Source organism: Triturus cristatus, chromosome 10 (genome assembly GCF_964204655.1).
Source record: "Triturus cristatus chromosome 10, aTriCri1.1, whole genome shotgun sequence".
Lineage (NCBI taxonomy): Eukaryota > Metazoa > Chordata > Amphibia > Caudata > Salamandridae > Triturus > Triturus cristatus.
Window position 1 is genome coordinate 616,706,210 of NC_140593.1, and position 26,353 is coordinate 616,732,562.

General features: G+C 45.9%; 1 protein-coding gene across 1 annotated transcript in view; it reads left to right on the forward strand.

Annotated features, from left to right (window-relative positions):
* The window catches only part of MCRIP2 (MAPK regulated corepressor interacting protein 2), a 145,273-nt gene that overhangs the window by 102,725 nt on the left and 16,195 nt on the right, over window positions 1–26,353 (forward strand). The window contains exon 4 of the mRNA XM_085632147.1: window positions 15,897–15,998. Within this exon, the coding sequence (XP_085488273.1) occupies window positions 15,897–15,998 (102 nt within the window). The remainder of the gene's footprint in view (window positions 1–15,896; window positions 15,999–26,353) is intronic.

Consider the following 26,353-nt stretch of genomic DNA (forward strand, 5'->3'; position numbering starts at 1 on the left):
GAATGTTTCAATGCAAGTAACTTCACCTGGGGGGACCAACTCAATTTTTCTCCTATGGTGATACCCAGATAGGTGAATACGTTGGCCTGTTCCAGGGGCTTCCCACTCATGTAGAATCTTGCAGAAACAGACCTCGCCCCATGGAGTACCATAAAGTTGGTCTTTACCACATTAATCACTAGCTCATGGTCGCTACAGAACTCCTCAAAACGGGACAGTGCCAGCTGAAGGCCCTGCCCTTGTTTTCGATAGAATCAGAGTGTCGTCGACGAACATGAGCAAAGGTACCCTTTGTCCATCCAACATGGGCGCATCTGTGGGAAAGTTATCAAAGTACTGTACCACCCCATTAATAAATAGTGAGAAAAGTGTTGGGGCCAGGACGCACCCCTGACTAACGCCCTTCCCCACACTAAATTTCTCAGTGACCTCACCTGGTTTCCCCCACCGAACCTGTGCATAATTAGAATTGTGGAGTTTAACCACAAAATCCACCAATTCCTTGGGTATCCCTAGTCCCAACAAAACTGCCCACAATTTAGATCTGGGAACAAGATCGAACGCAGATTTTAAATCTACGAATGCTGCAAAAATCAGGCCTTTACCCAAAAGGACCTCCTTCCAATAGAGCATAACAAATCTGAAGACTTGATCTAATGCCCCCATGTGAGCCCGAAACCCTACTTGTAAGGGAGATAAAATGTTTTCATTAGTCATCCATCTTTGGATCCTGCCCAGAAGGACCCAAGCTGTGGCTTTTTGTAGGGCATCGATAAGGCTAATGGGCCTATAGTTGGCCGGAGCGGAACGGTCCCCCTTCTTGTAAATCGGGATAATTTCCGCCCCGGACCAAGAGGGTGGAAATGGATTACCCCCCGCCAAAGAATTAATCAAGGTCGTGATATAGGTAACCCAAAGATCACTATTCTGTTTAAATAAGTCTGGGGGAATGCAGTCGGGCCCAGGTACCTTGCCGCTTGGAATGTTCCTTAATACCACCTCAACCTCCTTGGTGCTGAACGTCAAGGGGGTATCTATACTTATAGATGGAGAGGTGCTTTCCCTCTCCGTACCCTGGCGATATTGAGCTTCAAAAAAGGCAACCCAATGGTGTGGATCCACGTTATTGTTAGGAGTGATCAGCCTTTGCCCATTCCCCCATTTTATTAAATCCCAGAACTGGGTCATATTCCTCCCTTTACACGCCTGCAGCAGATCCTTCCATCGCTCCTCATCCCAGTCTCTTTTTGCAATTCTTAAGGTGGATTTATAAAGTGCCCTAGACTGTTGGATGGAAGTGTGGTTCCTAGATTTAATGGCATTAACAAGAACTTTGTGGGCGGACCTGCAAAGGTCATTATACCAAGAGGTGGGTTCCAGCTTACGATTCGCTCTTAATGGCTTGGTGTTTACGAAGTACTTTTTCAGACCACTAAAAAGCTTGTTATGGATTGTTGGCAAGTTAGCTTTAAGTGTCTCCTGCGAGCCACAGTCATTAATTTTCCCCAATGATCCTGTCACTAATGCCCTAATTTCTAACACACTTTTTTCATCAAGGGCCAACGGACCCTTCTCAGATCGTTTCCCAGTATTACGTGGTTAGAGCTGCTGTCAGACTCCAGAGTGGCTGTAGGGCCAAAGCTCAAACCTTTTAGTGTGAGTACCAAGGGATCATGGTCGCTTTCAGGGCGGGGTTGTACTTCCATGTCTAAGACATGGTGCCAAAATTCCACTTTTACTAGGATATAGTCTATCCTGCTTTTGTGGCAGCCGTTGTCAAAGGTTGCCGCCCCCAGTGCGTCAGACTTAGTCCTACCATTGGCTGCCCTAAAACCCCATTCCAGGCACAACCCTTTAACCTGGAGTGCAGCCTCGGTCCATTTTTTAATAGGTTGGAGGTCCAGCTGTGGCACCCCCCAAAGACAATCCACCTCCTCACTAAGCCTACCATCATCAAAATCCAACAGCTCGAAGCATGTGTTAAAATCTCCAGTGATGATCAAGTTGATTTTATAAACACCCTCCGCTAAGAGGGTCTCAAGGGCTGCAATAACCGGAGAACTCCTGCCCCCCGGTTGACCTCTAACGTAAACGTTAAACAGGAGTAGATCAAGGCCTCCTGAAGATCTTACTCTTATAGCGAGAATATCGGGATTGTCAAAGGGAATCTCGTCCACAGTTATCCCCTCGTATTGCCTAACCCAACATGTTAGGCCTCCCCCTCAAACCCTTATTTGCCGGTTTCTAAAAATGTAGGTAACCAGCATGAAACACATTGTCCACTGACCAGGTTTCTTGAAACGCCCATATGTCCACTCCATTAATAAAGGATGACCAATCTACTGACCCAATTTTTGATTCCAGACCCGCTATATTCCACGAAGAAATAATCATAATTTCTTTCTGCGAGATAGGGAGCTGGCACCCAGTGGCAACATCAGGGGCCAAAGAGCGACTAACCGGAGTCATTAGGGCAGTGGTGGGAGCCAAGGTTTGGTCCCTAAGGTCTACTGGGTTAAAATGACTGGTAGTGGGTAATCTCCTATCCCAGGACCTCCTATCACTGCTCCCCCGAAGGCACCCACCCACTGTCAATCTATTTCTTCAAGTGAAGAGATGGCATCAAAACGATTATTAAACTGAAAAGAGGAGACTGGCCTAAGGTGATTACGTTGGACTGGACGGGCATCCCTGTTTCTCTGGAGCGAGTACTGTCGGTGTTTGTGTATTTGTTTGTGTATTGTTTTGCGGTTTAAATAGGAGCAAATACATAGGCTAGGATGCCTGGCTTCCAGTAATGACTCAGTAGGCCCTAGGTTCCAGTAATAATTAAGTGGGGGTCAACAGAAGTCAGAAAATTTAGAATCACTGTTGTGTACTATAGGAATAAGCCAATTTAGCTGTGTTTAAAGAGGGAGCACAGGCACACAACTACTGTTTAGCAGGGGTAAAGTCACAGAGTTCTAAAGCCAGCAAAGCAGAGAGAGCAAACATCTGAGGGATATCACGCAAAAGATGGTCATTTCCTGCAAATCATATAGCTTGTCTCCCGATCCCTTCCGTAATGTACTGCGCACTGTTGCTTCCTAGCTAGGTTTGCGCACTATAAATATCAATACATACATATATACATGGGATCCTGGCAGCACCACCACGAAGAAAGGTGCAACTATTGTGGGAACTGGCTTTAGTGCTGTTTCGCCACCATTAGACTAGTTTCAGCAGAGCGACACAAGAAGAAAGGCAGGATCTACAAGTCGGAGAGGAAGGAATTTGCTCAACTAGGCACAGAGCAGCACTATTTTGCCCAATAATAAAATACAAAAAAAGGAAGATTAAATGGTTTAAACTCATCCAATTAAATATATATATGATTGTGAGTAATCAATATATATGTTCTACGCAATATATATTCACAGTTACAATTTAAAAGTTTGCCAGTGTCTGACCTCAATAAAGAAGCTAAAATGAATTGCTAGTTTGGGCTAGTCACCAGTACACATTCAAAATGCAATACTCAACAACTCAATGAACTTCCATTTCTATTCAGGGTTTCAATATGTCATCCGTACATTTAAAAAAACCACTTGTTGGTTGAGGGTCTTGCCAACCTAATCAGGGCATTACTGCAAAAGCACAGTTTTGCATGCCCAGTGTTATGAAGGGAGATTTTAGATATCGTCTTTATTCTTCATTTGTTTTGCAGCTCGGGAAAATAGAAAATTACATGCATAGGAAACTCTTTGAAGTTATTTTAGAATCTACAGCAACCTGTGAGGTTTGAGTTTATGTGCACTTGACATCGTTCCCCCGATAAAAAAAGTCAAAACCTTAATCTTAAACCTATAAGATAGGAAGAAGGTCTAACAGATACCTGTACAGCTTATTGCAGGAGTAGGTGGTTAGGAAAAACACACGGAGTCCCAAGAAGAAAAGAGAATTATAACTCAAGCTTTCTAGAGCGGTCCAAAATCAGAAGTTGAGTGACAGAGTAGTTTATAGTTATTACAATATATAATGGAGATCAATTGTAGTGAATCAACCATCTATAGAGAACTAAACACACAAATAGCTCAATAAATAAGATTTATTCAAAATTGGCACACGTTCAGGATTAAAAACATAACATAAAAAATCTTTTTAATTAAAAAAACATTTCATTTAGAGAATATACATATATTATACAATACAATGTACAAAAAAACAAGTAGGTGGTAAGCCTTTGCTCAGCCTGTTTTCTTCAAGCAAACTAGTTAGCTCTGCTTGGTATGATTTGCCATTTAGATATTCTGTCAGTATTTTAAATACCAAAGGAAATGATGGATGGAGTGTTGAACATTGCAAGCACTCACACCCAGTCAACTGATCTGGGTTTAATCCATCACCATTCTTTAGCCCACTCTGCCACCCCAGTTCAGACATGGCCATATGCAAATCAGTCTGACCCTGTGCCTCATGGGAACAGTCCAGCCCGAACTGTCAAGCCATATCTTCCCCGGACCGGAAACAAGCTTCCCAGGACCGGTTTCTGGCATTTCAGCCGTCTTCAGCCAGGCTGGCTTGAATCCAGTGGCAAAGTGAGCAAGGGACTCACGTCTGAGCATACCCTGCCAACTTATGGCGAACAAAGCAAAAACCGAAGGAAATGATGGACGGAGTGTTGAACATTGCAAGCACTCACACCCAGTCAACTGATCTGGGTTTAATCCATCACCATTCTTTAGCCCACTCTGCCACCCCAGTTCAGACATGGCCATATGCAAATCAGTCTGACCCTGTGCCTCATGGGAACAGTCCAGCCCGAACTGCCAAGCCATGTCTTCCCTGGACCGGAAACAAGCTTCCTAGGGACCGGTTTCTGGCATTTCAGCCGTCTTCAGCCAGGCTTGCTTGAATCCAGTGGCAAAGTGAGCAAGGGACTCACGTCTGAGCATACCCTGCCAACTTATGGCGAACAAAGCAAAGACCAAAGGAAATGATGGACGGAGTGTTGAACATTGCAAGCACGTGTATTCAAGCAAGCCTGGCTGAGGACGGCTGAAATGCCAGAAACCGGTCCCTAGGAAGCTTGTTCAGAGGGGTGGCAGAGTGGGCTAAAGAACGGTGATGGATTAAACCCAGATCAGTTGACTGGGGGTGAGTGCTTGCAATGTTCAACACTCCGTCCATCATTTCCTTTGGTTTTTGCAGTATTTTAAATACACCACGCACCAATCCAAGTTAGCATACCCCCTGCATATCCAATGATGTTAGTATGTAAGTATGAATGTAAACCATGGAAACATGGGCAAAGCCCTTAAGCTAAACAAGTCCAACAAAAGCTGAGATTTAAATGTAGCTCTCTAAATTACTGCTTTGGTGCCAAATCAGGACAAAGCAAGCTTCATTCCCAGGGTGTACTTGGTTAGACTAAATTCCAGTCAAATATTCTCTTGTAACATGGAGTTGGGTGATCTGAATAATCATCATGCCCAACCTCTTTGCTGCAGAGGTATATCTGGTGAAACTCTCAGAGGCTTAAAGGGTGCAGAAATATGGCCCTTGCTGCATCCAGGATTGGCCTTGCTGTTGGGCCTGCACGGTGAGGAAAGGATGCCTGCAGCACATATTTAAGAAGCAGTTTTCAGGTTTGGCGATGCTCGTTGATCATGGTCACTGCCCTTTTCGTTGAACCAGACCATGGTGTCTGCAGGCTAGCGATTTGGCCAATGCTTGACTATTCATACACAACCGCCCTTGTTTCTTGGCCTTGGTTCTGAATACGAAAACATTTGTGCTTGTTGTTTTTACTGCGGTCTTGTTGTCTTTGCTCTACGTGTGAAGGGCACTCCATTGATGCTGCAGGCCGATACTAATTCCGTCCAATGTGATTGTGTCAGCTTCGTACTGTAATTTTGAGGTCGGGGTCTACTTCTCCTCTGGGGGATCAAGACCTAGATTAGCCAGAGCAGCGCCCAAGTCTTCTACAAGTCTGCTCCGCAGAGGCTGAACAAGAGAGGGGTGAGCACACAGCCTTGTTTCAACCCCCTATTCATCTAGATCCTAGCGGATAAAGCAGAGGTGATGCTAAGATGGATTTAAAATTAGGTTCTACTGGATAGCTTGTACCCATATGGAATTCCCCAGTAATTACATTTATTTGACAATAAGTTCCTGTTGACTCCAGAAATGTTGTTTCAAAGTCCATGAAGCAAGCATACAGTAGTTCCCCAGCATTCAAATATTTGCAACCACAGTCAATGGTAAGATTTTGTCTGATGTACCATCAATGAAGCCTGTTTAAAGAATAGCAAAAGATGTTGGTGTGCAATCCAAGTTTCTAGTTCATGTAATAAGTTCAGCATCAAGTAGTTCCATTAGTCAGTCGTTTGGAGGGTCTGTGCGGGAGGCTGTTTTCTATAGGGGGTCCAGAAATGCCTCCCTTCCATTCCATGTAGTCGGTAAACCTTTGCTGATTTTAGGCTGCCTCCACCGTGTATATTCATGGCTCACTCGGGTGTTCTCATGGCCCTTCCAGGTTGCGAATCCTGGAGCCCGGGTGGCTGCAATCCCTTGTTATACACAATAGTCTTGCAAGCGAGAGCGGATGCACAGGTAGGGCCTACAAAGGGACAAATGAGAAACAGAAGAAGAGTAGGGGTAAGAAAGGGAGAGCACCAGGATCGTCTTCAAAGAAATAAAAACACTGTAAGAAGTGTTTAATTTGAGGCGGTGGTTGCAGGTGTAGCCCATCGGCATTCATTTTGGGGACTAGGACTTATTTTTTACTTATCAGGCTTTCACCCAGAGCTAGAGAGATTAAAACGCACAAAGGGGGAAGAAGTAGGAAGAGAAATATGGAAAAACAGTGATAAAGGGATGAAAAGGAACCTGAAAGGGGTGATAAAAAGAGCGAGGGTGTGCCTGGTGGTGGATAAAAAAAAGCAAGGGGTGGAATAAGACTACACAGCCTTGAAATTTGGCATCCTGACCTTTAAATGGCACATGCAGCTGGCTTTTCGGTACCAGCGCACATTATACTACAAATTAAGCACTGACTGGAGAGCTGCCTCACAGCTCAGGAGTCGGGGTGATAGTCTGAGTCAGTCTGGCCTGTAGGACAATCTGGCAGTGCCAGAAGGGCTGGTCTGGCAGGACAATGTGTGGGCTGTTTTTTTTTTGGGTGGGGGGGGGCTTTGTTTTCCGATCCCATCTTAAAATATGCCTTAAAGCCAGTGAGTAGTTATTTATTTTGTTTTCGTTGGCCCTTAACAGAAATGTACCAGCTCTAGCTGGAGACACCAAGTTTAAGGAAGCTGTCACCTGCTTTCAAAGAGTGACTCGAATTCACTCTGTTTGGTTTTGTAAATGAAAGCCTCCCCTTACAACCCAGCACGCCTCAGTATCCTGTCCCTGGGTGTTTACCTCAGTTGTTTCATCCTCCCCAACTCCACCCTTTTTGGAAAGTCAAGATGGTGAGAGGCGAACTGTTTTCACCCGTGGGCCCTTAAAACCATTATTTTGAACAAGTCATTTGAATGGGAATCTCAGGCGTGGTCAGCACAGTTTAGTCCAAGCAGAAGGTTCATTAGCACTGCCTTAGGTACAGCATTATTTCTGAGGATCTGGCAGTGCCGCTCAATGATGGACTAAAACTTATTATTTTAGGGCCTCCAAAGATGAGCTTTGAAGTGGACGGCTAAAATGCAGGAAGGAGCCTCTGTTTCAATAAGAATGGAGGGGTCTGGAAAAGTGAGATAGAAAGGGTGGGGTGAATGACAGCAGCCTGGGTTGATAAGGAACATTGTCTGCGCCAAGCAGCTAAGAAATGAATGGCAGGGCCACACCACGACATTGTAGGCGAGTATGAGGCCCACTAGACACCCAGGCCGTTTGATGTCCTGTCTCCTTCTCAGATTCACTAGGTGTCATCAGAGGATTTGGGCGCCCTGAGGTTGACAATTGTTTGCGGCACACTTTCAGCCTTCCTCATGTGAGCCATTGAAAATCTGCTGCAAAACAATTGATAGTTACATATTGGCCTTCTCCTCCGGGAAGCGTCACTGGCCTGTGCTTAATTTGTGCAGGTGCTAGGCGACAGCTTTCATTTTGGGGGACCAGAATTGTATCTCCACCGTTAGATTTTGGCTCAGAGCAGGAGAGCAAGGGAGAAAGGGGAGCGAGAGGGCCTCGTTGGTAGGTGAGGTGAAGGAATTACGGATTCGTTCAGTATGGGATTTCCAAACCGGTGTCAAGTCAGTTTGGTTTTCAGTTCCGTTTTTATTTGTTTTACTTACCTGTGCCCCCATAGCTTGACTGCTTCCTTATTGAGGCCTGGTCCGTCCACGAACTTCTGGTCTCTCGGTGTCACCAGCTCGAGCCACCAGCCCCTCAGCAGCGATCCTTCCTGGCTACTGTCCTTCTGTCGAGTGCTGCAGCGCCCTGGTTACAAGAGCTTTATACAAAGGACGCGTCACAATGGAGACCCTTCAACTTTTCACTATGACGCCACTACTCGGTGGATGATTCCATGTGTTCCAGGTTACGGGGGTGAAGGGTGTGAAAGGTATGGACACTATCCTGTTTCTTGGAAGGATTAACTATTATATCATTAAAACGGGTCCTGTGGCGTGGCTGCAAAGAAGACCCACCCCCTGCTACCCCCATATTGCCTACAAAGTGGTATCTCGTTTTCACCCTGCTGCAGTGGCGGCCTCCTGTATGCAAGCTCCATTGGGTTCATGAACTCTAGGCCTCGGGACATCACATTGAAGAGCGTATGACATCATCAATGTCCCCTTCACAGAGTTCTGCTTCTGGTGCTGCTGGGAAGGGTCGGGCGGTTTCAAATCAATGTTAGAATTTACATTTTTCTCAGTAATTGTTTAAAATAAACGAAAATGTAAAATAATACTCATTCGCACAATTTGTTTCCCCAAGCTACCGCAAGTGTATTTGTTAAATTGTGCTCCATAGCCACACACGCTTCTTGCGCCTCTCTTCTGCCAGTAACGTCCAGTAATCGCCCTCACATCATCTTTTAAGCAGTGCTTAATACCAATGGTGCCCAGGCCTCGGGCGGGTAAATGCGCAGAGTCCCAAACTGTGAGTATTTTAATCTAGTATCAACACGGGGTCGGTTTTTCAGTCTCCCCTTCGGAGGCCTGTACTTCTAACCTTGTAGGAGTTGAAGTTCCTTGTGTTTCTCTTGATGTGGTTTCCGGTGTTTGTTGTGGTTCTTCTGGTGAAGTCTCGCCTGTGGTGAGTGTCCCTCCTGTGCTCTTGGAGGGCACTGTCTGTCCCAGAGGCGCAACTAGAGCCAAATTTCGGGGAGGGCTAAGAAAAAATTTCGGGAGGGGGCTGAATATTTTAAGCCATAGGCAGAGTGGAACTGCAGGGGCTCTGAGAAGGGGTGAAACTACAGCGAGGCCTCATTCACATGCAAATAGTCTTTTAAAGACCTGTGAAGTGCTCGGGTGCGCTCGGCTGTGTGTGCGCCGGGAAGCTGTCTCATCCCGGGCTGCCACACACGACGGGGGTCTGAAGCCCTTTGAGTCCAATGGGTGTTGCGCGCCTGGTCTGTCCCATCTATTGCTGTTTGTTCACTTTGACGTCACAGCTTCTCTCTCAGGCCTAGCACAAGATGAGAGACTCCTGCACCACTCTTTGTGCCCGCTCTCCTGCCGAAGCAAAAGGCAGGTTCATGAGGCCTACTTTAAAGATTTAGAAGTAAAATATATGACAACGTGCAGCAGCTTTGTAAATATTTTTAGGGGGAGAACCAAGACTTTCAAATATATCCAGTTTGTTTCTTTGCGCACGAGCTGACCAGAACACATTTTGTTTTTTGAAATACCTTACGTTTGTTTTTCCTGTTATGTCATTTATCAGTAGTGTACTTTTTCTTTTTGTATTTAATAAAGCATGGCTTCTATGCGCTATTCCGATCCCGAATGCAGTGGAGAAAATGTTTTCTTGTTAGGCCCATAACCTGCAGAAGGACTGAGGACTGCGCATCTCTAGCCAACCAGTCTATGGGTAGATTACCCGAGTTTTCCAATATTCTGAGGTCCCTGTGACTTGCTCTTGACCTAATTCTGAATTACACCTCTGACTTAATTCTGAATTCCCCCTCAAGTCCCACTAGTAAGTTACACTTACTTACTCATGAAAGAAAGGTCTGAATCCGGATGTAGAGGTCTAAAGCAGCATAGTGGTGAGCGCAAGAGAGTTTGGTGTTTTGCACTAGGGCCCAGATTTACTAACCTTTCTCGCAACGCAGGAAGGGAACTTGCTGCACTGTACTGCGTGAAAGGGCAAGAGCAGAAATGCGCCATATCCACTTCTGCTTCCTCCTAGTGTTGGCGCAGTGTGTGCAGCTTAGCGTCCATGTAGGCACCCTTGCGTCATGTTGCAAGCGTGTCTGCATTGCGAACAGGATTGTTTTTGTGCAGGAAGGGTGTGTGATGCGGAATGCATCACACATAGAGGAAAAAGGAAGTAACAAGTCGAAATAAAGATATTTCTCCTTGTTACGCCGGGATCTGGGAGATGCACCATTTTGACGCATTCTCAAGTTTACAAGTCTTTGTAAATCTGGGAATGTGTCAAGGTCCATGCGAGAATGCGTTGGGACGCCCATACTTACTTATGAAACTCCTACATGGCACAAGGTAACGCAAGGCAGCGCTACGCTGCCTCGCGTTACTTTGAATTTACTACACCACGCAAAGCGACTATGCTTGGCTTAGTAAATCCCAGATACGGGCTTGGGTTGCCTTATGATGTTTTGCATCACGCAAGGACAACATAAATCCTTAGAAAATCTGGGCCCTGTTTTCAGAAGTTGGCAGACCACATTTGTTGCAATTTTAGTAAAACTGTGAATTCTATTTTGCTAAACTTTTACAAGATCTTGCATCGAGTGCCTTGGGCGCACAACCCTTGGGCTTCTACTGAAACATAAACGTGCTTGCATCCTAGGTGTTCTGAAACATTAGCGTTTCTGCATCCATTGTGTTCTGTGATCTTAGTCATGCACTGGTGGCAAGCCTGGGAACCACCGGAAACATTTGTTTTGACGCCATTGTCAGAACTGGACCTTGGAGGTTGTGAGTAGTAGGTTGTGCTTTACTGCAAGGGCGCACCAAATTTCCACCACCCCTAGGCAGCTGTATGTTGCATTGCCTGCGTGCCACACAGTCCAGCACTTTATGTTTTACATGAAGCACATAGTGCCAATATCGGCAACAGTTGTCACAAAACACATAAGTACATAAATAAACCACACGACACTGTATTGTAAGTGGAGAAATATTGGTGGGTTATCTTACGGGCGAACCCCCCCCCCCCCCCCCCCCCAGCCTTACAAAGCTGCTCGCGCGGCCGTGGCCTGACGTCACTTGACACTCTGGAGCTTCCGTACCAAGGGTGCAACACATTTCCACCACCTCTAGGCAGCTGTATGTTTGCATTGCCTGCGTGCCACACAGACCAGCACTGTATGTTTTACATGAAGCACAAAGCTGCTCGCGCGGCCGTGGCCCTGACGTCACTTGACAGTCTGGACCTTCCGTACCAAGGGCGCAACACATTTCCACCACCTCTAGGCAGCTATATGTTGCATTGCCTGCGTGCCACACAGACCAGCACTGTATGTTTTACATGAAGCACAAAGCTGCTCGCGCGGCCGTGGCCCTGACGTCACTTGACACTCTGGAGCTTCCGTAGGGCAGACGTCCAGATCAGGGCGGATCAGTCTGGCCTGAATGAAGGTTTGTGCCAAGGGCAACCAATTCCAGGAAGCCCCGGTTTAACGAGCCCAAAAAAGAATAGCTTTTCACAAAGCAGAAGTCCCAAGGCCATGGTGTTAAAATTCCCAAACTGCAAAGAAAACTAAAACCGTTGCACTTCACCCCTCCCGTCCACTTGGTCTACCTCACTTTTATGAACTTGGCTATTGAAAAGCAGCATTGATGTGACGCACGCAATTTGCATATCGGCTCAATGCATGGTTGGGAAAATGCAATTGTAATAAAACAAGCATTGATATTAATTAGGGACAGAAGCTCTTAACACTAGCTTGCCCTTTTGTATTCCTAGCACTGCCCTTGCTTCGCCTTAGGGAGACCACCTCCCTCCAGGATATTCTGAACAGTGTTTCAGCCCTAGACTTTTATATGTTGGTGCAATGCATTCTGGGTGTTGTAGTCTTGTTTTGCTTCAATTGGCCTAATTTGACCAACATACCCGAAATCAACAATTAGTAAGTGACAAGCTCAGCACTGGAGGCAGTGTGCGTAGTGACGTGGGATGAGTTGGTCACCAGGGCTTTAAACAGAAATATCGAAGTGCTGGTACTCGCTCTTCAGAGCACTCGTGTGCTCTTGAGAAGGGCTGGCACTCTCCTGCTAAATGTATTGCAGTCGAAACGAAAAATAGCGCTTTCTTTTAAATTAACGGAATGCAGGCACTATCTACCGGAGAGTACTTGCCTAGCACAGCCGGGCACTGGTTACCTACCCCACCAAGGGATATGAAGGCGTCAACCGGAAGAGAATGGACACTGGGATCTAAGACTCATGTTTACTTTCTATAGTTTCATCTCATTGTTGGTCCCCTAGTTTATCGGCAGCAAACAGTAGGGCAAGAGGTACAAGTCTCTGTCCGCGAGGTGTCTTGTGTGGTGTTAACAGTAGATCCGTTTTCTTAAAGCCCAGCGTCCTTCGTTCCCATCACCCCTTGGTGCAGAGTTCCGCCTCAGATTAGCAGAGCAGCGTCTGCCAGGTGGAGTCTGAAACAAGTTTCTGGTCTTGTACTCGAGTGAGGTTATAGGGATTTGTCCTTCAAAAGGAGGGATTTCCATGAGGCGGAGCCCAGTGTCTGTTGGCTGGTGGTGGGCGAATGTCCCACTTGGGCTGGCTCAGCATGGGCTGTCTCTTGGAAGTGTGGCCGAGGGTAAGGGTTGACCTGTGGAGAAGCGCTGATGTGTGTCCAAGTCTCATAGCTCCATCGGCTGTCTCGGTTAGGAGGCTGAACCCATGAGGGGGGTTTGTTCATGCTGCCTTCCCTGGCACCATCATTAAGTGTTCAGTGTGTCACACACATGGGGGCAGATTTATGAGCCCCTTGCGCCACTTTTGCGTCACTTTTAACATGGGAAAAGTGACGCAAAAATGGCGCAAGGGGCTCATAAATCTGCCCCATGGTGTTTCCTGCACAGTAAAACCTCAAAGTGGGGTAAGGGTGCTTCTGCCTTCCCCAACCACCGTTTAAGTGGCTTCTGCGCACATTTGTTGTAGATTCCTCTATGAGCGAATCCATTTGCTGAACTTAGATCGTATAAATAACACCACAATTTCCATTACTGAGCCTTCATTTAATATCCGCTTTTCTTTAGCGGGAGACTATATTGAATGAAAACAACATAAGTCTCCAGACCACTTTTTCCGTCTGTTTAGTACATTTATTTTATGTTTTTTAGTAGTATGCACTATAATTTTTTAAGTGACTTCCAAAACATGCATTTAAAGAGTTTATCACAAGAAAAAAACAACTATTTTCAATAGACATAAAAACTTTTTCACTCCAGACACATTCAATTTATCATAACTCACATTCATTCCCATACCATACTGCGCAGTTCAAAAACATACATGTCATACACATACAAATCACAAATTATTTTTCAATACAATAACGAATTTTCTATTTTTTGAATTTTTACAAAGGCCATAGAAACGGACCGTAGCTTATTGGCCATAAGAGTTTAAAATACTCTCCTAAAATACTTGCATTTGTGTACTATTCTGAAAAAATGTTTCTATGGCCTTTGTAAAAATTCAAAAAATAGAAAATTCTTTATTGTATTGAAAAATAATTTGTGATTTGTATGTGTATGACATGTATGTTTTTGAACTGCGCAGTATGGTATGGGAATGAATGGGAGTTATGATAAATTGAATGTGTCTGGAGTGAAAAAGTTTTTATGTTAATTGAAAATAGTTGTTTTTTTCTTGTGATAAATTCTTTAAATGCATGTTTTGGAAGTCACTTAAAAAATTATAGTGCATACTACTAAAAAACATAAAATAAATGTACTAAACAGACGGAAAAAGTGGTCTGGAGACTTATGTTGTTTTCATTCAATATAGTCTCCCGCTAAAGAAAAGCGGATATTAAATGAAGGCTCAGTAATGGAAATTGTGGTGTTATTTATGTTTATAGGCTAGTCCTTACTGATGGATGTCTAAACCCAGTTTTTGTTGAATTGAACTTAGATCGTATGGCCTACCTCTACACTTCTGTGTGTTCATTGGGGATGTCCCTGTGGAAGAACCTCTATAGGAGGGAAGAAGGCAGGAAGTTGAAATTGTGTGTCTTCAACCACACCTGTGTAAAAATATTAAATGGCGTCTCTGCTTTGGATTTCTCTTAGGTGGAACCTCATATTAGAGTTTGGATTTGTAACTTTACTGAACATCTGTGTAAACAGAGGGAATTGTGTGCAACATTTATTTGCTTTCTTTCTCCAGTAGGATGGGGCTGGTGTGTGTATGTGTATGTAGTGCTGAGCATGTCTCCCTGACCCACTGTTTCTGTCCCTGTAGACCAGCTCCAGCATCTGTCTGTGCCCTAATGCCAGTGCTCATGTTTTCCTGTTGAGTTAGTCAAGTTACCTCTTCTCTCTCGCCAGAGTCAGTATGCCCTGCTTGTCTGTGGTTGCACATCCATTCATCTATGCCTAGTCCCATTGTCCCTGATCCAGTGTAGGTGTCAAGTCAAGTCAAAGAAAGCTTTATTCGGATGCTATATCAGACAATCATAAAAGCATAAAAAAAACACATCAATCAATTCATGAGATTAAAAGTATCATACAAATATAAACATAATCTACAGTACATTACAAAGTTAAAACCGTATTAAATTAGCAGGATCCCTAGTCCGATTAGAATCGATTAAATAAGCATAAGTTTCCTTTGACTCACAACTTCTTTCAGAAAGATTACTATCCTAAAAACACTGTGCTCGTTATCTAAATGTTGTAGTGCAAAGAGAGCAGGTCGACATTGACGGAGCCCAAACAATTTTAGAACTGGTACCAAGTACATTCTCCTTACATGGATATAAAATCTACAAAAGAAAACCACGTGAATCGTAGATTGGTTGGACTTGTTATCACAAGGACAGAGTCAGAGGTTTTGGGACCAGTCATTCATTATAGGTAAACTGACTAGTCTATGAAATACCCCCAACCTAAATCTAATTAATAAAAACCTGTCATAAACTCCTGTGTAGGTGTTGTTACATCTTTATGCCAGTGTATCTTAGTCAAGGTATGTCCCTGATCCAGCGTTGGTGCATATTTACATCACTGTATCTTAGTTCAGGGTGTGTCTCTGATTAAGTGTCAGTGCCGTCACATCTTTACGCCACAGTATTTTAGTCACCGTGTGCCCCTGATCCATTCTCATACTCCTCAAATTTGTGTGTCTGAGTATCTCAGTCACTGTGTTTCCCTGTTTCACATTTGGTTTATATTCTTAGTCTCTGTCCCAAAGTCATCATATTCCTGTCCTATTGTGGGTGCTAGGGTCTCCTCTGGGTTCTATCTGTTTTGTTATTTAGATATAGTTTCTTATTAATCCTTTCGGTGGGAGCACCATGTCATCATGTACCTTCTGACAAACACAGGATTCCTGGTTCCAGCATGTGGACTTTGGGTGGTATGACTTGCTCCCTGTGCTAAAACATGAATTAGGATGGAGTTTTTATGGGATATTATAGTAAGAGGGATATATGGGGGAAGGAGCTGACTCATTGTGCCTGAAGATACCTCCTATCTTTGCTGGTAGAGATAGGCGAACAATTTAAAATTTGTTGGTTTCTTATATTTATGTTTGTTTTTTTGCTTTTAGCCTGGCAGCAGGTGGCGCAGCAGTTGGACGATGGACAGCCTGTGAAGAATGGGTCGCGGCCTGTGGAGTATGTCGAAAAATCGTCAAGTCCAACCTTAAAGAGTGAGTTTACAAGAACTTCTGTCTGACAATTGCACATACTTTTGTTGATCTACGAGTTTTGTATAGCAGCACGTCTTCCTCGACGCATTTCAAAGCATTGGGTTGTCTAACAGACACTCCATCCAAAAGCACACAGTGACCTAACCATCGCAAGTCTTGGCTATTAACGCTGCAAGTGTCCGTCAATGGCCACTCTTCCCAGCTTTGTGTGTAGGACTTATATGAAAGGCGTGGGGTTTGGTTCTGCTGTCTAGTTTTGATAGAGGTCACTGATATTTCACATCTTTATGGCTTGAACGCAGCTTGGTTAGCCAAATCAAATAAGACAATTGCATGTTCTTGGTTGGTGTGTAGTTGGGTATCATGTTAGGCATGTGCCTAGGATCTCTGACCCAGTTGTGTAACCTGTGCCGCAGTGTTATGAATTTGCTATGCATAGGACGCCTTTGACGTTGGTGTCCCTTAGGTTTTACCTACATTAAAACACTTTTTAGTCTCCTTGCACTGCAATCTTAAAAATTTCAATGCGCGTTTTGACGACCTCAATTAAGAATATGGTGTATTAATCCTAGATGATGTTAAAATACATTACATGACAAGCAGGGTGCATGAAACTGTCTAAAGGGGCAGTGGAAAGGGAGAGGAATGTGGATTGGTAGGGGTACTAAGTGGGAGAAAACACAATATTTTGTAAAATAACCAACGTTTTTGAAAACTTTAAAACAGACCGGGAGATTGTGTGTGTGTGCTTTTTTTGTCTCTGTGCGTATAAGCATTGCTGGTAAAATCCGACAAACACCTCACCATACCGGACTGAAAGCACCTGTACCCCACCAATAACCAGAAAAATACATTTATTCGGGGCGTGTAATACCCCAAACACCCCCCCCTAAAGCAACGCCCCTATAAGTATAGCACACGTTCACTACTGGTTTCTTAGCGCTTAATGTGTAATTTGCGTGAATGGAAAGCTGAATAAGAAGGGAGAATCACTAGGCTGAATTAGTCTCAGCAAAGATGGATTTATTGAACAACCATGTTTTTAGATTCTTTCTAAATGACTTTAATTCTGTTTCCAAGCGCATGTGGGCTGGCGGAGAGTTCCACTGTGTGGACACTAGCACGTAGAAACTACAGTCTCCTAATCTTTGTTTGGCGTATCTGGGTATTGTTAATCAGTTGGCAGTTGATGGGTGCAGAGCGTTAGCCACGAATAATGGGGCCATTGCACGTAAAGGTTAAAGGTTACGCAGCATGTTTTAAACTGGATGGTTTGCTTAATAGGAAGTCAGTGAAGCAGCTTCAGTTGAGGGGTCACATGGGATCCTTATAGGCTTTGAAGATCAATCAATCATTCGGGGGAATTGTAAGCACGCTACTCACCCGTGAGGGTCTCAAGGTGCGGGGAGGGAGGGTAAGCAGCTTCGTTCAGTCGAAGAACCAGGTATTGAGTGTCTTCCTGAAGATGTTCGGGGAGGGGGCACGTCTGATGTCGATCGGGAGCTCGTTCAAGGTCTTGGCCACAATGTAGGAGAAGGCTCTTCCACCTGTTCTGGCTTTGCGGATGCGGGGGTTTTCGGCGAGGGCGAGGTTGATGGATCAGAAGTTTCTCTTGTTTACGGGGAAGGAGATTCTCTCGTTGAGGTATTGAGGTCCGGTGATGTGGAGGCATTTGTAGGCGTGGGTGAGTATCTTGAAAGTAACTCTCTTCTCAATGGGGCACCAGTGGAGGCTCCGTAGGTGTTGGGTGATAAACTTTGCTGTGGCATTTTGCACCACCCTCCGTCCGTGTAAGGAATATGCTACTTACCAGTATGCATCTGTTCTTGGCATGTAGAGCTGCAGATCTACACACTGTGCATAGATCGCCATCTGGTGTTGGGCCCGGATGTTTGCAGTTGTTTTTCCTCTTGGAAAGTCTTTGGAAGTCACGAGGTCAGTGACTCCTCCTTTGGATCGTTTTGCGCATGGGCTTTGGCTCCATCCTCAGATTGTTTTTCACCATCAGGGAAATGATGGAGCGTAGTAATAAACAGTGAAGATGCCCATGTGTGTTGTATCTAAATAAGATAAACTGGAACAGATAAGGTAGCTGGGGAGGCGGGTGGGCGTGTGTAGATCTGCAGCTCTACATGCCAAGAACAGATGCATACTGGTAAGTAGCATATTCTGTTCGAGGCATATGAGCTGCAGATTACACACTTGTGCATAGATTTTATAGCAGTACCCACCCGTATCTGTTGCAGTGGTTTGAAATAATGTTTTGAGTACAGCCTGGCCCACACTAGCCTGTTGCTTAGTTTGCACATCTACACAATAGTGTTTGGTGAAAGTGTGCGGTGTTGACCATGTAGCTGCTTTGCAGATATCATCTAATGGGATGTTTCCTAGAAGAGCCATTGAAGCCCCTATTTTACGTGTAGAATGGGCTTTAGGGGGAACGGATAGCGTTCGTTTTGCTTTGTGGTAGCAAATCTGAATGCATTTTACAATCCACCTAGCTATCCCCGACTTGGAGATGGGGTTGCCCTTGTGTGGTGGAGAGAAAGAGACAAACAGTTGTTTGGTCTTACGGAAAGGTTGTGTTCTCTCGATGTAGTAGAGTAAGGCTCGTTTGACATCTAGTGTGTGGAGAGCTCTTTCTGCGACGGTTTGTGGTTGCGAGAAGAATACTGGTAGTTCTACAGACTAGTTTAGGTGAAAAGGAGAAATGACTTTAGGGAGGAATTTTGGGTTGGTACGGAGAACAACTTTGTTATGGTGCATTTGTAGAAAAGGTTCTTGAATGGTAAATGCTTGTATCTCACTGACCCTTCTGAGGGAAGTGATGGCTACGAGAAAAGCGGTTTTCCATGTTAAAAATTGGAGTTCACATTTGTGTAGAGGTTCGAAGGGAGGCCCCATTAGTCTGGTGAGAACGATATTTAGGTTCCACACAGGTGAGGGTGGCACTCTGGGGGGAATTATTCTTTTAAGGCCTTCCATGAAGGCTTTAATGGCAGGTACTCTAAAGAGTGATAGATGTTGCCTGTTTTGTAGGTAAGCTGCTATAGCTGCGAGGTGCAGGCGAATGGACGTATAGGCTAGATTACACCTTTGTAGGTGGAGTAAGTAGCCTATGATGTGTTGAATGGAGACGTCTAGGGGATTGATGGTGTTGTTGTGGCAATAGACAACAAAACGTTTCCACTTGGCGGCAAAGCACGCTCTAGTGGTGGGTCGCCTAGCTTCCTTGATGACGTTCATACAGTCAAGGGTGAAGATTTAGATAACCGAATTTTAGGATTTCAGGAGCCAGATCGCAAGGTTGAGCTCAGCTGGGTCCGGGTGTCTGATCTCTCCATGGTTCTGGGTTAAGAGGTGTGGAGAGAGGTGTAATGTTAGGTGCGGTACTACAGATAGTTCCAGCAGTGTGGTGTACCACGGTTGTCTGGCCCAAGTTGGAGCTACTAGGATTAGTGTGAGGGAGTGTTGCTGTAGTTTGCGCACCACTAGTGGAATGAGTGGGAGAGGCGGAAAAGCGTACGCAAATCTGCCTGACCAGTTCATCCATATGGCATTTCCTTTGGACAATGGGTGTGGATATCTGGCGGCGAAGCTTGGGCATTTGGTGTTTTCGTGGGTGGCGGAGAGGTCTATCTGTGGATGTCCCCACATCTGAAAGTACGGGTGTAGAACTTGTGGGTGGAGTTCCCGCTCGTGGATTTGTTGTGTTTGTCTGCTGAGCAGATCTGCCATAGTGTTTTGGACTCCTGGGACATGCTGAGCTAGGAGAAAGATTTTCTGGGGTATGGCCCATTTCCATATGCTCTGTGCTAGCTGAGAGAGCTGTGGAGAGTGTGTGCCGCCTTGTTTTTGAATATAGTACATGGCTGTCATGTACGTCTGTGCGGATTAGGACTGCCTTGCCTGAAATCTGTGTTTGAAAAGATTTTAGAGCTAAGAAGATCGCTAGTAACTCCAGATGGTTGATGTGGAGTAACCTTTGTTGAGGTGTCCATGTGCCCTGCACGGTGAGATGTAACAGATGAGCTCCCCAGCCGGAGAGCATGCGTCTGTCGTTAGTACTATCTGGGGAACCGGTTCCAGGAACGGTCGACCTTTGGAAAGGTTTGTGGTGGTCGACCACTGCAGAGAGCGATGGGTGCGACCGTCTACCAACACCAGATCTGTTAATTGACCTTGGGCCTGGTTCCATTGGCGCGCTAAGCACTCTTGGAGAGGACGCATCTGGAGTCTTGCGTGAGGTACTATGAAGATGCAAGAGGCCATCATCCCTATTAGTTGCATAAACACTCGAGCTGGAAGGGAGTGTTGTGCCATGAATTTTGCGCGTAGAGCCTGAATGCTTGTAATCCTGGCAGGATTGGGGTAGGATAGCGCTTTTGAGGTGTCTATGGTGGCACCGAGGTATTGTTTTAAGTGGGATGGTTGTAGATGGGACTTTGCGTGGTTTACTGTGAAGCCCAGTTGGTGAAGTAGCTGGATAGTGGCATGCGTGTGTTGTACACACTGGCTGTATGAACTGGCTATTATTAGCCAGTCGTCTAGGTATGGGAAGACATGGATGTGCTGTCTCCTGAGGTGTGCTGCCGCTACTGCTAGACACTTGGTGAATACACGTGGTGCTGTTGTGACTCCGAACGGGAGTACTTTGAATTGGTAGTGTTGGCCGTCCACTACGAATCTGAGGAACTTCCTGTGAGCGTTGTGCACTTGAATGTGGAAATAAGCGTCTTATAGGTCTAAGGTGGTCAGGAAGTCGTTTTGGGAAAGCAGTGGAAGTACCTGCTGAAGCGTTACCATGTGAAAATGGTCTGAGTGTATGCATTTGTTTAGGGGCCTGAAGGTCTAGGATGGGCCGCAGAGTCTCGTCCCTTTTTGGTATGATAAAATATAGGGAGTAGACCCCCATATTTCGTTGGTTGGTAGGCACGTGTTCTATCGCCCTTTTCTGTAGGAGGGAGATTACCTCCTGCTTTAGTAGTGTTAGATGTTCTTGTGACATTGGGCGTGGTCTGGGTGGAATGTTTGGGGGAGTAGATATTAGTCCTAGGCAGTAGCCTGACCAAATTATTTGTGTTACCCATTTGTCTGAGGTGATGGTGGCCCAGACAGGGAGGAAATTTTGGAGTCTGCCCCTGACCGGAGTGGGATGGTTTGGGGGGAGTGGAGGGAAGTCATTTGGTAGGTACGGTGGCAGAGCGGGCGGTGTTTGTTTTGCCTCTGCCTTTGTTATTGTTGCCCTGTAGCCGCCTCTTTGGTAGCCCCTTGTACAGGTGGACTGGGTAGGGGCCTTATATGAAGTGGAAGCGGTGTCGGAGGAGTAGCCTCTGGATGTTCTCCGCAAGGAAGAGCAGCAAAAGGAGCGCCTGGGAGGGTGTGATTGTAAAGCTCCCATGGATTTTGCCGTGTCTGTGTCCTTTTTCATCTTTTCTAGGGCCTCATCCACTTTTGGGCCAAACAGATGTTTCTGGTCAATGGGATGGTTGAGGATGGAGGCCTGTACCTCCGGTTTAAAACCTGAGATCCTTAGCCAGGCATGGCGACGGAGGAGGACACTAGTATTGATGGCCCTGGAGGCTGTGTCTGCCGCATCTAGGGCACAACGTATGGAGGTATTAGTAATGGTTTTTCCCTCCTGAATTAGCTCTTTGGCCCTAGGTTTGTATTTATTAGGGAGATGTTGCATTATGGCTTTTAATTCGTCATAATGGGCCCTGTCATACCTGGCTAGTAGCACTTGTGTATTAGCGATACGCCATATGTTGGCAGCTTGGGATGCAGTACGCTTGCCTGATGCGTCCAAGAGTTTAGACTCTTTGTCAGGTGGTGGTGCGTCGCCTGACGCTTGGGAGTTGGCTCTTTTACGTGCTGTGGATACTACCAGAGAATCTAGTGGTGCTGGCCCTCTGATGTAGGAGGGATCTGTAGGGGCGGATTTATATTTCTTTTCAATGCGCGGGTTAATGACCCTGGCTCTGACTGGCTCTTTAAAGACCTCTGGCGCCTGTTTTATAACTTTTTTTCACTAAAGGCAACTGTTGCCTGCGACTGTGTTCCCAAAAGGGGTTACAGTTTCTTCCTCGAGATGGTCCTGCACTACTTTCGTCAGATGGAATATCAAAGATATTGACGGAAACGCCTCACTCACATAATAGTGACATGCTTCATCATCGGCGTTACCTCCACACCCAGATAAGGTGGTACTATCTGGGCGGACTCAACCATAGATATACCGGGAGTTCTTATAAGTAGGTCACTGGTTAAGAGGCGAACCAGATTTTTTGGTACATACACTAAAAATACCTACAAGTGTACCTCCTCTTGATTCTTTATTCTGAGGCACTTGTGATATCATTAAAAGCCTTATGTTGGGGTTTTTTTGAACATTAGTGTATTCAAATTTACCCTCTACTAGATGCCAACATGTTTCGGCCCTCCCTAAATAGCCCAGTCGGGTCTGGGGCCTTCGTCAGGGCGTGGTGTTTATAAAGCCTACTTATGAGTCCCTATTGGGGCTTTTTACATGTATTTCATGCACACCAAAGGTGAGGCCTAGTGCACTCACCTGTACGTCTTTTGTTCGAACTCCAGTAGTATTTCTACTGGTGGATGCTATTAAGCATCATGCAGGAGAAGTGTGTCAAAGGTGGCGTCCTGTAGTCACACATTCGTCAAGGAACCGCCACCGCCGATCTGCCTAGTACACAACTCGCCTGCCGTCGAACCTGTTTTATAACTCCCTTGAGCATAGGCAATATTGAGGTAGTCCTATGTGTGGTGTCAAACGTATCTAGGAGGAAATCCTCCTCCACGGTGTCGGTATGGAGATCTACCCCGTGATAGTGTGCTGCCCTTTGTAATAGATGGTTGAACCCCAGTGAGTCTTCTGATGGGGAAGGTCTGGAAGGGTAGAGATCATCCTGTGGGACGTTAGGGATGTCAGGGATATTATAATCGTCCCATGGGTCTGGGGAGCCTGTGGGAGTAGGGTCCCCTGTAGGTAAATCTTGGGGCACGTCTCCTATGTCATCATATGGATCCCCCTGATCATCATCATCATCCGGAGAGGGTGTTGGGGAATGATGAGGTGGGGGCGGAGACGGTGGAGGAGGGGAAGGTGGAGGTGGGCGTTGGAGGTGGGGAAGGTATTCTGAAAGGAGAGGTAGCAGAGTCCTTCCTCTTTGGAGGTGGAGGCGGAGCAGGTTTTTCCAGCTGTCTCTTTTTGATGGAGAGCATCAAATGTCCGGTTTTAGGATCCTTGGTTAGTGTTTTTTGTAATGGATCCGGTGTAAAGAGTTCTGGTGATGTTGGTTGGTCCGTCGGTGCCGAAGGCATCGGGGCCGTTGGTTTTTTGGCTTTATTCGTGCTGGTTCGTTGTTTGGAACTATGCTTGGAAAAGTCTGATTGTTTGGTCGGCGCCGAGGTGGATTTCGGCTTCGAAGTGTCGGTGCCGGTGGCCTTGTGTGCTTTTGTCGGTGCCGAAGATGGTGTCGGCACCGAGGAGCTGGAGCTGGTTCTCGACATCGAGTGTTTCGGTGCGGGGCTCGGTGTCGAAGCGGAGGCCATTTTCTTTTTCAGTCTCGAAGAGTGTTTATCGGCACCGACGGTGGGCTGGCTCGAGCCCGAGCCGCTGGAAGGCTTAATCGGCTTCTTTACCGGGCCCGAAGGTGCGGTGTGGGAAGCAGTGTCTTTGGTCTTGCTTAGGCCCGGAGGCGAAGGCATGACCGAAGCCTTTTTCGTTGCTGGCGAGGGTGTGGGGGGGGGGGGTAGATTAGTACTCACGACCCTCTGTGCCAGAGTGATGTCCTCCACATCTGAATCGTCGGCTTCGGAGGCGCTGACGAGTCCCTCGTCGGTGTGGTGTTCTTCTGGAGCGTCGACGCCTTCCCCGAAGATGTCGTCCGGAATCGCCATCGACGAGTGTGTCATGGTTCTTCTAGCCCTTCGGTCTCTAATGGCTTTCTTGGACCGTAAGGACTTACACGCCAGACAATCTCGAGCCTCGTGTTCAGGGGAGAGGCAGAGATTGCATACTTCGTGGAGATCGGTGTGGGGGAACTTGGACCCACATCAAGGGCACTTCTTGAAGGGAGTCCTTTCCATTAGCCAGGACCGGAGCTTGGGTAGGCCCGAAGGCCGTCACCGACGACCGGAATCAAAGGTTTTTGCCGATGAGAGGCGCGTCGAGTGGGGAGATCGCGATCGAAACAATGCCGCGAGTTGGGGTGAGGATTGCACGTCGATCGTCGAACTGGAAGCTGTTCGGAACCGGAGCACGAAGATCACATCTGAGCCCGATGGCGGAAAAAAACAATCTGAGGATGGAGCCAAAGCCCATGCGCAATACGATCCAAAGGAGGAGTTACCGACCTCGTGACTTCCAAAGACTTTCCAAGAGGAAAAACAACTGCAAACATCCGGGCCCAACACCAGATGGCGATCTATGCACAAGTGTGTAATCTGCAGCTCATATGCCTCGAACATCGTTTTTTGGCAGTCCCAGAGTATTGTTCAAGTAATGTAGCCCTGACCCCATAGTACCATTACAGTATTTAGAGCTTCCACAGAAAAATAGGATGTTAACTTCCTCCATTACTCGTAACAAGAATATGCATTTTGAGACCACAGAATCTATCAGGGCTTTAATTGAGAAGCTGTTGTTCATTATCACACCCAGGCTTCCTGATTCCTTGGGTACATTAAAAGTATCCATTTCCGGGGGCTTATATTGATGAACCCATAGGTTGAATTTAGTATTCATAATCACTACCTCTGCCTTTTCAGCATTTTATTTTCAGATGGTTCTTTCCAATCCGGCACCAACCAAAATGCATGTATTTCGAAAATCCTTCCAGCAGCCTCTTGCAGCTAGTTCCTTTTATGAAAGGCCTAACATAGATATTGAACAAATGAGGGGATAAGTAACAAGGAACCTTGTGGGGATCCACATCTTAGAGGCACACTTGCTGCTAGAAAAGTGTAAGTTGAACTGCGTTTACCCGGTTCACCAAATTTAGAGGGAGATCTTTTAGGCTTGCCTCCTTAAGGTCTAGCAAAATTTCATGCTCAACCAGTCCTTCCATAATACAAGTGCTGAGACTGGTCCACTATCTAGGTCAGATCTTAAGTTTTGCCCATTGCAAGATGTTTTGTGATCTGAGATTTGTCTTTTTATTTTATTCTAATGTATGGCTGTATCTCTTGTTGATGTTCTGCTCTTCAGTCTTCTAGTGTGTAAAGGCCTGGAGGATTTTGGTGAGGGTGCGGGGGATCAGCCCTTCGAGGTTTTCCATGGTGTATAAAGTAGAGTTGAGTGTATGTACGAGGGAGTTGGTGCTGGTTTCTAGTGCAACTCTAAGTACAATTGTTTCTTGTAGTGTGTGAAAGGGGAAGCTCTTGAAGGATACAATTGGGGTTTATGGCCTTCAGAGGGGTTTGCCAGGTGGAAAGTTAAATGGGATAGGGTGATGGTGAGATCTGTGTAGTGGGAGTAGTGGGAATGCATCCAAAGAAGAGAACAAAGTGTGATTGAAATGACTGGTTATGTAGGTGTGTATGGCACAGGAGTTTAAACGAGTTAAGGAGCTCAATAGAAGAGTTTTTGATCCACTGACATCTCAGCTGCCGTGATCATAAATTGGTCGCTGGTAGGGTGCTGGTGGTGTTTTAGACAGCGGGAGTGAGAGTCTCAGATTTGGCACTGAACTCTTTGCCGTAGACGGAGGGTCAGAAGATTAGGTGAAAGGTGATTGGTTGTGTAGATTTCAGTTGTGAGGAAAGTGGAGACGTATTTGAAGAATGTTGTTAGCCGTATGGTAAGTGTGAGGAGTGGCAGATGAATTTATGGATGATGGCAATTGCAGGTTTGTTATAGGATTGGAATACAGTTGTGGGGGGGGCAAAAGTAAGGCCTACATCGAATAAGACTCCCATGGTGGCTTCCTTTGTGATGCATGGCTGGGGGATTCTCTAGGTTTTTTTGCCAAATCAAATGGGAGTGCCTCAGTTTTTGTGTCCTCTCCCTCTGCTCTTGAATCTCAGTTTTTGGCTATATTCAAATAGAGGGAGTTTAATCCAGCAGAATACGTGATCCAGACTCTGAGGCCCTCATTATGAGTTGGCTCCTAATTCCAGCGAAACCAGTAATGCAGTAACCAGCCCAGCAGATCTGTTTTGTTCTAGCCAGAGGTTTCCACTGCTGAAAGCTCCAGGAGCAAATGAGCTTCAGATGCTGAAAGCTCAGAGTCAAAATGCTACATTATGGGATGGATCACACCCAGAATACTGATTTTCACAGCAATTTCTCATTTCTCAGAGGAACCTCAGGGTTTCATCTTTAGTATCCATTA